This window comes from Cyprinus carpio, chromosome A25 (genome assembly GCF_018340385.1).
Source record: "Cyprinus carpio isolate SPL01 chromosome A25, ASM1834038v1, whole genome shotgun sequence".
Classification (NCBI taxonomy): Eukaryota; Metazoa; Chordata; class Actinopteri; order Cypriniformes; family Cyprinidae; genus Cyprinus; species Cyprinus carpio.
In genome coordinates this window covers 11439841-11452892 of record NC_056596.1, presented here as the reverse complement: position 1 = coordinate 11452892, position 13052 = coordinate 11439841, and the positions used below count along the sequence as shown (strand labels likewise).

General features: G+C 34.7%; 2 protein-coding genes across 4 annotated transcripts; both read left to right on the top strand.

Annotated features, from left to right (window-relative positions):
* The first annotated feature begins 956 nt into the window (after positions 1-956).
* slc41a2a (solute carrier family 41 member 2a) lies at positions 957-7091 on the top strand. Of its 3 annotated transcripts, none has more exons than XM_019089953.2 (12): positions 957-1437; positions 2340-2652; positions 2739-2846; positions 4002-4073; positions 4144-4288; positions 4810-4956; positions 5062-5209; positions 5331-5410; positions 5741-5872; positions 6124-6272; positions 6349-6501; positions 6614-7089. In XM_019089953.2, exons 2-12 carry the CDS (start codon positions 2410-2412, stop codon positions 6626-6628), a joined length of 1392 nt encoding a protein of 463 aa, XP_018945498.1. In that variant the 5' UTR covers positions 957-1437; positions 2340-2409; the 3' UTR covers positions 6629-7089. The 3 variants fall into 3 exon arrangements, with proteins under 3 accessions (XP_018945498.1, XP_042571439.1, XP_042571440.1); XM_042715505.1 differs by having other exon boundaries at positions 2132-2652; XM_042715506.1 differs by lacking the exon at positions 957-1437 and having other exon boundaries at positions 2342-2652; positions 6614-7091.
* A 554-nt stretch (positions 7092-7645) lies between these two features.
* On the top strand, positions 7646-11657 carry LOC109073885 (nuclear transcription factor Y subunit beta-like). The gene is made up of 7 exons (XM_019089954.2): positions 7646-7792; positions 8603-8699; positions 9232-9365; positions 9574-9771; positions 9915-9993; positions 11001-11080; positions 11179-11657. The coding sequence occupies exons 2-7, from the start codon at positions 8603-8605 to the stop codon at positions 11209-11211; spliced, it is 621 nt and encodes a 206-aa protein (XP_018945499.2). The 5' UTR covers positions 7646-7792; the 3' UTR covers positions 11212-11657.
* The last annotated feature ends 1395 nt before the right edge of the window (positions 11658-13052 follow it).

The window sequence follows — 13052 nt, the reverse complement described above, 5'->3', positions numbered from 1 at the left end:
GAGCAACAGACAGCGTCAGAAGCGTCTAAAGACGAAAAGGACTGGACTGCTGCTGAGTAGTCCAAAGTTATGTTCTCTGATGAAAGTAAATTTTGCATTTCCTTCGGAAATCAGGGCCCAGAGTCTGGAGGAAGAGAGGAGAGGCACACAATCCACGTTGCTTGAGGTCCAGTGTAAAGTTTCCACAGTCAGTGATGGTTTGGGGTGCCATGTCATCTGCTGGTGTTGGTCCACTATGTTTTCTGAGGTCCAAGGTCAACACAGCTGTATACCAGGAAGTTTTAGAGCACTTCATGCTTCCTGCTGCTGACCAGCTTTATAAGGATGCAGATTTCATTTTCCAATAGGACTTGGCACCTGCACACAGTGCCAAAGCTACCAGTACCTGGTTTAAGGACCAAGAATGCAGAAGAGCAGAAGGCCACTATCAGAGCAACCAGGGCTCTCATAACACCTGAGCAGTGCAGTAATTCAATCAAAACCATGCCACGCCGCATTGCTGCAGTAATTCAAGTAAAAGGATTCCCAGCTAAGTATTGAGTGCTGTACATGCTCATACTTTTCATGTTCATACTTTTCAGTTGGCCAAGATTTCTAAAAATCCTTTCTTTGTATTGGTCTTCAGTAAAAATATAATTTTCTGAGATACTGAATTTGGGATTTTCCTTAGTTGTCAGTTATAATCATCAAAATTAAAAGAAATAAACATTTGAAATATATCAGTCTGTGTGTAATGAATGAATATAATATACAAGTTTCACTTTTTGAATGGAATTATATATATATATATATATATATATATATATATAATATATATATATATATATATATATATATATATATATATATATATATATATATATATATATATATATATATATTATATATATATATATATATATTCTGAGGACAGGGGGTTTTGGAATGATTATAATCATAATTTTGATAAAAATAAATTAAAGAGACGAGAAATATTGTATTTGAGTAAATGTATAGTCTCTGATCAATTTAAACATAGAGATATTGCTGTTAAAAACGAATGTTTTTTCTCATGTATCTCGTGACTTTTGACTTGCAGTTCTCGCTCTGTCCTACGAGTGGCGTCATAAAGCACAGCAACAACACAAGTTATGGAACGTTTTCCTTCTAATTGTGCAAATTAATGCATTATTATTTACCAGTAGAGGCAAAAGCCTGAAGGCCGCATTCATAACCACATACCGTGCAGCCCTATTTTAGTCTGTCCTCTGTTTTCTAATGAGAAACGTGTGCCAAATGAGTTCCTGGGCATTTATGAGCTCAGCACAAACAGAGTGGCTTCACAAACCTCCATTGACTTCACTGTCTGCTAGTACTGTGTATGAAGGCTGAATGCGAAAGAAAGGAGTTCTCCACCACATGTTCAGCTTGTTGGTTTTAGGACTTTGCTGCTTAGAGGTAAGATACATTTTTGTAAAGACTGACTGTACAATTAAAGATAAATTAATAGCAAAAAATAATACTGCTTACTATCAGTATATTTCAGTATATTATTAAATGAACACAGATGTAATCATCTTATTAAATAATAAGCATTTTATTTTTCTGCATATATATTAGTATGTCAAACCAGTATAATCACTGAATGATAATTCTGTTGTCTGTAAGTGTGGTTGAATAGCTTAATAGTTGAATGGTTCGAACTTGATCTATAGTGGTTACATTTAGGATGACTCCAAATCAAATGTGATATAATAAATCAGAAAATGCTGGCATCTGTAACAGGCGAGACTACTAGTTTTAAGTGATCTCATGCTGTCAATATTTAACAATGAAGCATATTCATTATTATTACAAATCAACAAATGAACTGCTTGATGCAGTGTTGTTGTTTTTTCTTCATTGAGATACTATTATAGTTTTATTAATATTTTGATTTATATTTTTATTTTTGTATCTTGTTTTAATTTTAGTTAAAGTTTTAGTCATTTTTGTAATTTTTAATATGTCTACATAGTTAATATTTTTTTATTTCAGTTTTAGTTATTTTAGGACATAAAATTAAACTAAAGGAGTTTCAGTTCAACTAAAATAACCCTGGTTTGATGTGGATCGTTTTTTATTCTTGGCTGAAGTTTTTCATGTGTTTCAGGTGAGATGTCAAGCAACTTTATCATCAAACTCACTCAGATCATCTATACTAATTTCATCTAAAATTCATCTATACACACAATCTAAGATTCATTCTATCAAGTACCTTTACATGATTTGTTTGCAACAAACAACTCTTGGTATTTTGAATTTAAACTCATATATTTTTTGATATGGTTGTGTGATGACCATGGCATCCCTCACTGAAGAAAACAGAAAGAGTGTCAGCTGACCTCAGCTCACCTGTCATCCAGAGAAAATGGCAGTTTATGCCAGTTTATGCCAGAGACCAGAAGACCCGACCGAACATCAAGCTTCAGCAGTAAAGAATTTTCAGAGTCGGATCCCTTATTTCACAATGAGTTTTACGGGACAGCATTGGCTTCTGGCACCATATCGGAGATTCATGGCCAGGAGATGCCGAGCGAGTCAGTCCGGGCCTTGGTGATACAGATTTTGTTTCCATTCCTCCTAGCTGGTTTTGGGACGGTTCTGGCAGGGATGTTGCTGGATGTAGTGCAGGTGAGTAGGGAGATGATGATGAAGGTGATAGGGTTGATTTTGATTAAGCTGACTATAAATGGTTCTTCTTTGTGTTGATGAATCAGCACTGGGACGTTTTCCGTAATGTGACTGAGATCTTCATCCTTGTCCCACCTCTACTGGGCCTAAAGGGGAACCTGGAGATGACATTGGCATCAAGACTTTCCACTGCTGTAAGATAACTGTGTCGTCTAGATACCTGTGAAACCCCACTGAACCAGCATTTTATTTTCAGGCTGGTTTATGTTGCTTTTATGCCAGTCCAAAAGCCATGCTGTTCCCCAGAAAAAGATTTGGGGATGCACAATTCTGCAAAAAAAATTTCTTGTAGCATTTAATTCATTTTTCATTTAGTACAGTATTCTAACATAAGCCAATTATCTGTTACGGGCCAATAAATGTGAAAATAATTATCATTAGCTTATCAGTATCATTATCCCTTAAGTCTTTCTGATGATGTTAAGCAATGAAGATTTGCTGGTCAATCTAGTTAGGAAGCTTAGTGGGGACCCCAATTCAAATAATATCTTTTACTTTATTAGTAATATTAGCAATTTTATTATTAATTAAGATGCATTGAATATATCTTTCTATCTGAAATCCAGAATGTGAAAATAAAGGTTCTTTATTAGCACTGATGGTTCCATGAAGGACCTTTAACATCCATAGAACATTTGCATTGTGGTTCTTTGTGGTGGAAAAATATTTTTCTGATTATTAAAATGTTTTTCACACTAAAAATGGTTCTTTTAAGAATTGTTCACTGAAAGGTCCTTTTGGGAACCCCAAATAATGCTTCTATGCCATCACTGCAAAAAAAAAAAAATAAAAATCAACAATTCCCAAAGCTTAAGCAACAATTGAAAAATATAATAAATATATTTTAGAACTGATTAATCAATTATATTATCCATTTATAAATTAAAAAAAAATATTTACAAACAAGTGTTTAATTGTAAATACCATTTTTTTCTAGTTATGCATATCTCAAAAAAATGGAATCTGTTAGAATTCAGTCTATTTTAAAAATCTGTATACAATTTTCATGAACGACTGGGAAGTCATGAAGTGTGTAAGAAGTGGGAACCCTGTTCTGCACACCATCCCATCTCATATGATCTACTTCTTCTGCTGTATTGTATCTGTGTTGTGTTCTTTCCCCTTCATCACGTTGTTTGTCATGGTGAGGAACGAAGAAAACAGCCCTCAGGGTTATACTTGAATGTTGCAATTTGAACAAAATCAAAGGGTTTATTTAATTTATGTTTGTAATGCTTTATATTGCCTAAAGTAAACAGTCATTCATTGCTTGAATATCTGTACTGCAGGTGAATGTTGGCAGATTTAACTCTTCAAGCGAGAAATGGAACCTGATCATTGGAAATCTCGCCCTCAAACAGGTTAATCCAGCTCATTTGATGCTTGCTTGGTGAAATTCTGTTCTTCCTTGACCTCTATTTGTCTCTTTAGGTACAAGCTACAGTTTTGGGCTTCCTGGCTGCTCTGGTAGCTTCGGCTCTTGGTTGGATCCTGGAGGAAGAGCTCATCGTGAACCATGTAGCTCTGCTTTGCTGTTGCAGCATTGTGACAGCATTCACAGCATCTCTGCTGCAGGGTTTGCATCCAGCTTTTGTTTCTGACCAATTTTTAGCTACTTAAAATAGACCATTTATAATCTTGAAACACTTCATGGCCATCAAATACAGAGGACATCATCATTGTGGGTGCTGATCATGAGGTTATTCTCACTTGAATGACTCGTGGCTTGTGATCTTGGCCATGCAAACCCATTTTCCATACAAGTCCTGAATATAGACCAAACGTCCTCAGGCCACATAGCTCACATTATCAGCATTTGGGATAAATGCATAAGACTGTCAGTAAGACTAACGGAAGCAGATCCTAAGTGATGACAAACAAGGTCAAGCATTGGACTTTTTCAAAATGAATTGAAAGAATATAATTTTTTGTATTGTAGCTTTATAAGTGTTTTAAGTGTCACTTTTAATCAATTTAATGCATCCTTGCTGAAAGAAGTATTCATTTCTTTCAAAAACCGGTAGAACGGTAATGCACATAAAAATGTATTTGTAATTTCATTTACATATTGATTTTGATATATGCAAATCTTTCTAGGCATCGTAATGGTTGGTGTGATTGTTGGATCCAAGAAGGTGGGCGTGAACCCTGACAACATAGCCACGCCCATCGCTGCCAGTTTAGGTGACATCATCACACTTGGACTCCTGGCCGTCATTAGTCAAGGCTTCTTTTACTGCATGGGTGAGAATGAAAGACCAGAAACCGGTCAAAGACTAGTATGTTGTTCCACCTAAGAGGTGTGGGTTTTTACTCTCTTTAATACCCTTTAACTCTCTCTGTTTGTAGAGCCATACCCTTATATTACCTACCTGGTGTGTGTTGTTTTCCTATGCCTGACGCCGATGTGGGTAATTCTTTCATTTCGGCATTCTGACAGCCAAAAACTGCTGTTTTCCAGCTGGGAGCCAGTAATAACTGCAATGATGATCAGCAGGTAAATGTTTCCCACTTGATACATCAATATAAGTCTAGCATGGAGCTTTTTGTGATGGTGCAGCTGTACCGATTATGTTTTTACAACCAGCTTATGTTGGTTTTTTGTTTCATATCTCCAGTCTTGGAGGACTGATTCTGGACCGTACCATCACTGATCCAAAGCTTGAAGGAGTTGTTCTCTACAGTCCTGTTATAAACGGTGGGTCAGACTGAACTGATATATTTTCAGATTCCAATATCAACCTATCCTCAAAGGGATTGTTTACTCAAAAATGTAAATTCCCATCATTTACTCCCCCTCATGGCATTCCAAACCTGTATGACTTACTTTGGAACACAAAATAAGATATTTGAAAAATATTGGAAACCAAAACAGTTTCGGAACCTGAAAATGTTTCTGTTACTAACATTCTTCAAAATACTTCCTAAATTTTTTTCCCATACTGTGGAAGTCAAAGGGACCCGAAACCATTTCATTACCAGCATTCTTCAAAATATCTTCTTTTTTATGGTGGACTATCCCTTTAAGGTGTTGGTGGTAATCTGGTTTCCATCCAGGCTAGTCGTGTAGCCACGTATCTTCATTTTCACTGTCCGCTGGGCGAGCTTCCAGATGACGCTAAAGGATGTTACTCCCCTTGCCACAACTTTTGCACCACAGGTAACAGATTTCCATCTGTGTTTATCCATCAAGGTCCTCATTTCTGGCAGAGTTTAGCTCGAACCCTGATTAAAATCACCTGCCTGTAACTTTCTTGTGATCACGAAGACCATGATTAGGTTGTTCAGGTATGTTTGATTAGGGATTGAGCTAAGCTGTACAGGAAAGTGGATCTCGAGGGCCAGAGCTGAGAACCCCTGGGTTAAGATTTCAGAACAAAAATTCAAAACACTTTGCATTACTTCTGGCAGGACCGAATGGGAGATCAGCACAGGTGCTGCTCACGCTGGCCATCCCAGGTCACCTGGTCTTCATCTACACCATTTACCTGATACAAGGCAGCCCGGATCCACCCACTGCAGTCTTCATTTTCTTCTATTTGGCAGCTGCTTTCACACAGGCAAGTGAAAGAGATCATATTGAGGAGCATATGTCTATATGTTTATTGATTTTATTCTGAATCTTCATTCATTCAGGTGTTCCTTCTGCTGGGCATTGTTGATGTGATGGTTCATTGCTTGTGGAAGTGGGGCAGGGATCCTGATAGCTTCTCCATCCCGTATCTAACAGCTCTGGCGGATCTTTTGGGCACTGGCTTTCTGACACTGTGTTTTCTTCTTATGTCACTGGTGACATAAACATTCAAATGACATCGTCGAATTTCATTAAACAGAAGATTAGGTCTGATCTATGACCACTCTCTGATGTGCTGGTCTACATATTTGCCATTTCTCTCCGCAGTTGAATGTTACTTGAAATATCAGCCTCTCCATACATGCCAGTCAGATCCCTGTGTGCAGTTCATTGAGTCACATAAGCTGCCTCATGTGACAATAGCACTTCTCCAAGCCACACAACTGTCTTCATTGAATAAAGAGCTGCTGTCGTCTGTTTCCAAATGTTGTTATGTTAAATGTATCTCTGATTTGTACTCATCTTCCTGGATAAGTATTCTTTCTTTTGTACTCTATAGTACAACATTTCTCATCTGGTTTTAATAAAAATATGTTAATTATATGTTTTTATGGTTCAGAAATGTGCATTCAGTGACAGGATATCATATGGTCTTAATGTCCAAATATTTGCATTGGGCAGCCTTATACAATTTAACAATGCATGTGGATTTTATTTTTGTGTTGATTAATTATTAATCTTCAGGATGTATTAATAAGGAGAATAAACACAATAATGCCTCAGTATTGATAGCTTAATATTTTTTACATTTTTATTTGATTAAATCACCTGCAATAGTTTTGTTTTATTATCTTTTACTGTAAAACAGAATAAAACTATCAATTCATTCACGTATACTTCAAAAATGTGTCCATGTTAATATAAGAGAATAATTGACTGTTTGAAGTTTGTAAAGATTTGTACGAGTCATTTGCATAGAAACAATCATCTGAACAATAATAAAATCACCACTAAAAATAAATTTTCATCTATATAACATTATTTAATTCACATAAATATGCAATTAAATAAAAATATATAATTATCATTGAGATATGCATGCTATTATAAAATGACAACATTTATTATTTTCTTATTTTTTCGTTTTTTTTTTTTTCATTCAGTGGTCAAATATTTGGGGCAACTGACTGACTGTAATAAATAAAATAAAACAGGAATAAAAACTTTAGTGACTTAAATTTGAATTTGTCTATAAAACATTCGTCACAGAAGCCTCGTTGCTGGCCCTGGTTTCAGCGCGGTGTACCATCCTCTCCCAGTAGTAGGCGCTGTTTCGACAACAGTGCGTTATTATTTTAAACCAGAAGGGCTGTAGCGCCACCTAGTGTCCGAGGGGGCCTCCTCCAGCACTGTTCAGCCCCGCGCAGGGACTGGCTCTCCCGCAGCCATTTTCTGTCCAACCAAACGGCCGAGCCGAGGCGAGAACCAACCAGGGCTTCATCGCAGGTTAGTGTGCGGCTCCGGCCAATGATTGCTAACCCATATTTCGTTACATCGAATGGAAATCTCCGCGCGCGAGTGTTTTATTATTAGTTGGCGGGGAGAAAGAGAAATTAAGCGCGCTTTATGAAAAGCAGCTCGCTGTTGTAGGAGTAATTGTTAACAGTTCGTGACCGCGCGCGGCCCCTTTGTTTACATCGACCGGATCCGAGGTCGCTTTAGCTCGTCTGCCCTCTTCTGCTGTTTAATGCGTCTATCAGTTATAATAACTCATTTGAACAATTTATCTGAATGATTCAGGGGGAAAGTGTGGTTTGTGTTTATTTAGCGCGTGTGAACATTGCTTGCTGGCACCTGCGAGCTCTTTAACCAAAAAAATACACCAATGTGTTCTGCTGTCAAAATCTCATAATAAATCTTGTTATTTTTCATTTAATAAATTTTTATTATTTGTCAAATTTCATATTTGGCCTACACTGACTGTCTTTTTGATTATTTAAATACAAGCAGACGCGGAGTTTGTGTTTTAATCTTTTTTAAAATGAATATAAATGAATGTTTATGTGATTCACTGAAAGATGACAATTATGAACGTTTGTTATTGAATAAAATAAAGGTTCAAATCATATCAGAGGCTTAATAATTGTACGTCTATGGTGAAGAAATGTCTCAATTTTGCGTGCCCACATACGTTTATATAAGTATAGTAGTGCACTGTGATGGCCAAAAAATGCTGTTTAGGTAGGCAGCTCAATCAATAACACAAAAACACAATCAATAATTTACAGCTGTAATACAATTGAATTTATGTTTCAGATGGACGGAGACAGTTCAACCACAGATGCCTCCCAACTTGGCATAACAGGAGAGTATATGGCTGGTAGTCACTTTGTTCTATCTCAAGCTCAAGAAGGTACGTGAAGCTAAACACATGTAAGTTCTTACAAATGTAGAAATTTGTAAATTTAATTATCATTTAATTAATTGATTTATGCATTATAAAAATATGCTGCAACTATTATGTAATATTTGATATAATTAAATAATAACGGATTAAAAATAATAAATAATTTGACTTAAATGTTAAAATTTTAATTTTATATAATAAAAAGATTTTATATAAATGATTTAAGATTTAAATTATTACAAATTATTTATCTTTTCATAAATTACTCTTCTGGTCAAAAGTTTGGAATCATTAAGATTTTTAACTGTTTTTCTATACTCAGCATGGCTGCATTTATTTGATCAAATATACAGTAAAAACATTAACACTGTGTGAAATATTACTATTACTATTCAAAAGTACATATATATATATTATAAAATGTGATGACAAAGCTGAATTTTCAGCATCGTTACTCCAGTCTTCAGTGTCACGTGATCATACAGAAATCATTCTGATTAAATGCTTAATAAACATTTCTTATTTATTTTTTGTAAAGATGAAGGTGATGAGGGTCTCAATGACCACGAGGATGGCAATGGAAGCAAAGATAACCTACGTGAACAAGACATCTATCTCCCCATCGCCAACGTTGCTCGAATCATGAAAAATGCAATCCCACAAACTGGAAAAGTGAGTCATTTTTAAGGCAAGGCAGTTTGGTTTGCAGAAGGAAAAATTAACCCCCCTTTTTTTAATTTGGTTTATGTATAAAAAGATGCTCTGATCACCTCTCTGTTTATTTGTTCAGAGCTTCTTATTTAATACCCTTTATTTTGTTAAAAGAAAGTGAAACTTTAGCATAAACGTTACTTAAAAGACTTTCTCTCCATCACCTCAGATAGCGAAGGACGCCAAGGAGTGTGTGCAGGAGTGTGTGAGCGAGTTCATCAGCTTCATCACTTCAGAAGCCAGCGAGAGATGCCATCAGGAGAAACGCAAGACCATAAACGGCGAAGACATCCTGTTCGCAATGTCCACGCTGGGTTTCGACATGTACGTGGAGCCTCTGAAGCTCTACCTGCAGAAGTTCAGAGAGGTAACATTGACATCATCATACATCATTGAAGTCAAAAGTCTTATTCGCTTCATGCAGCATAAGAAGCTGTCCGAGGTGTGGATTCCTCCTCTTGATTGGTTGAGCTCTTTTGATTGACGAGACATTTGTGTGAATGTTCTCAGGCCATGAAAGGAGAGAAAGGCATAAGCTCTGTAACTGTAACCGAAGGCATGGGAGAGGAGCTGACCGACGAGACATTCGGTAAGTAACTGATTAGTACAGATGGGTACATGGTGCTTACAACCAAACTTGAATTTAATTTATTATTATTTGATGTGTAATACATTCTAATACATACTACTGTATTAATAATTAGTTAATTTTTGTTTATAGTTGTAGTATTTAATATATATATATATATATATATATATATATATATAATATATATCCGTATATATATATATATATATATATATATATATATTTTATTTTCCGTTTCAGTCATTTTTGGTCATTTTTTTTGTTCATATATATATAATATATATATTTTTATGTAACTTTAATTAATTTATTCAATTTATTTATTATTCGTTTTAATTTTAGTAATTTTATTTTACTTCATTTAAAAAAAAAATATATTTTTGTGTATGTTTTTTCATATTCTACTTCAACAAACCTGTTTTATTTCAGGTAGTTGCCAAAGCAGCATTTAATAATTTATGGCACACTGTGTTATTATTTATTTGTCTTTAATTCAAACGAATGTCTGAAATATTTATATGAAAATTTTTATTTTCATTATCTTTTTACATTTTTATTAACAGCAATAAATTAACAGCAAATTTATCAAACATATTGTAAAAAATAACCTATATATAAATATGCAGTTTGACTTTAAATTTATTAACAGAAAATAAAAATATTTACAATATTCATGTAATTTGTATTTAAATTAAATTATTTAAATAATTAGGTTGTGTATATGCACTATTTTTTCCTGCATTTGTTTTGTATTAATAATTAATTGATCAATAAATGTAATTTTAATTACTTTGATTTTGAAAATAGACATAATTATAATAGTTTATTATTATTACTGTTATTATACAGTAATTACTAATAATACCAAGAATTATTATGCATACTTGGATACTTATTTTTATATATATATATATATATATATATATATATATATATATATATATATATAGATATATATATATAAAATGTTGACCTGTCCAACAAAATTAAGTCTTTTTCTTTCTCAGCAAATCCACTGCCTGCAGGAATCATAACAGCTGATGGACAGCAACAAAATGTGATGGTGTACACCACCTCCTATCAGCAGGTCAGAATCACACCAAGTGTCATTTCAAGATGGCACAATTCAGTCTACACTTTTAAGCATTTTGAGTGATGCTTTTATTTACATTTATTCTGATGCAGATCCCAGGCGTGCAACAGCTCCAGTTCTCCTGAAGATGTGCGGAAATAAACACCCAATCATCACGAATCAGACCCCCACACTTCTGTTACGGAGGTCTTCAGCAGACTCTCAGAGGTCACAGAGCTGGACTTCTATGTTTGTTTAGCTTGTTTTTGTGTGTGCTCCGTGTGTGTCTGTGCACACACATTATGATTTTACGTGACTAGTCTGTTGGGTGATATTTAGTTTGTTTTTCATCACACATTTTGGAGTTTTATCCATTTAAAGGTTTGGGGTGAAAGGGGTCCTGAGGGGTTTCAAAACTAACTCACCCCTCTGTCAAAGCAATAAAACAGAACAAATGTGAATTTTCCTGCATCTTAGTGGAATGAGTGCTTTGCTCCTTTTTATAAAGATGAAAAATCATGCTGCATGTGTAATTTCAGTTTGATGAGATGTTAACACTTAAAATAAAATATGGGAATGTTTGTAAATAGTTCATATTTTTGTGTATGTTTTTTTTCCCCTCAAAGTTTTCATGAATTTGTATTGATGCACTTCATTCAAAACTCATTTTAAAGCAATCTGCATTTATCATTCAAGCCCCCCCAAAATTAAATCATTTCTTCAGTGTGGCCGGTTTCAAGTCAGTGACTTTTTCTTTGAATGTGTTTACATTCAATTCTTGCTGAATTTCATTTTGTTTTTATGTTCTTATTAATTTACAGTTATACCTTGAATGTGAATCTTGAAACTGATTTAAAAACAAATAAGGATATCAGTTATCTCAAGAACACTTTAAATGGAATTTAAAAATCATCATAAAAATCACTTATTTAATGAAATAATGCTGAATGTTGTCTAATTATATATTTTATATGGGACTTCTCAATTATTTGTAATCTATTTTATGACTGAAAAGCCAAGGGAGTAATACTGCCTGACTCTCCTTCCTGGAAAAGTCATTTCTGTTTAGCATTGTCAGCACTCTGAGCAGGGTTATTAACAAACAATAAAAGCATAAAAGAGCTTTTATTACTTGAAAAACATTCAATATATAAATGAGTTCAAATAATAATAATTAATGCTATCTCAAACACTGGTTGCGAGTGGAAAAGATACATTATGAAAATGAAAATTCATTATTAAATGAATATATTAATATATAACATCTAAAAGACCATTTCTTATCAATGGGAAGCCTGACAGCGAGTGCCGTCTCTCATCCTGGTGAGAGCAGCCACATGACAAAGACACCGTCTGAATGACATCACACCTCCGGGGTGACTTCCTGTCTGGACAGACTGTCTGATGGGGTGGTTCTCACTTTAACACTTCTGATTGTGTCCTGACTCAGGCAAGGAGCAGGGGTTCTGCTGCAGTCTCATAACTCTCATCTGAAGCCACAGAGAGAAGGATAATCAATCAAAGGATGTGTCAGTAATGTATGAAAGAAGCGGTTGAATTTTTGATCTCAGTGGAAATACTAGATTTGTCCATCTTGCTATCTAGCCATGTCAATAGGCTTTGTCAAAACTGTAATTATCTGTCAATCATATTTTATAAGAGCCCACTGATATGCATTTGAGGATACATACTGTACACACACATGTTTTAGCCATATACACAAGAGAAATCCTGAAGGCCATCCATCACCTGTGCAAACAGAACATGGAAAATAGAAAATAAAGAAAAATATAGAAATTTCCATCACGTGTAAACTGTTTTTAATATGATTTCTTATATTAAGCTTTTAGCTTATTATTTCGAATCTTCATTTTTATTTTCCATATGACAGCAGGAGAGAAAGACGAGTCAAAACTGATAATGACTGACCTTTAAACACTTTTTGAACATTTCTGAGCTGTGGAAAAAAGATTGACAAGTGTCGGAT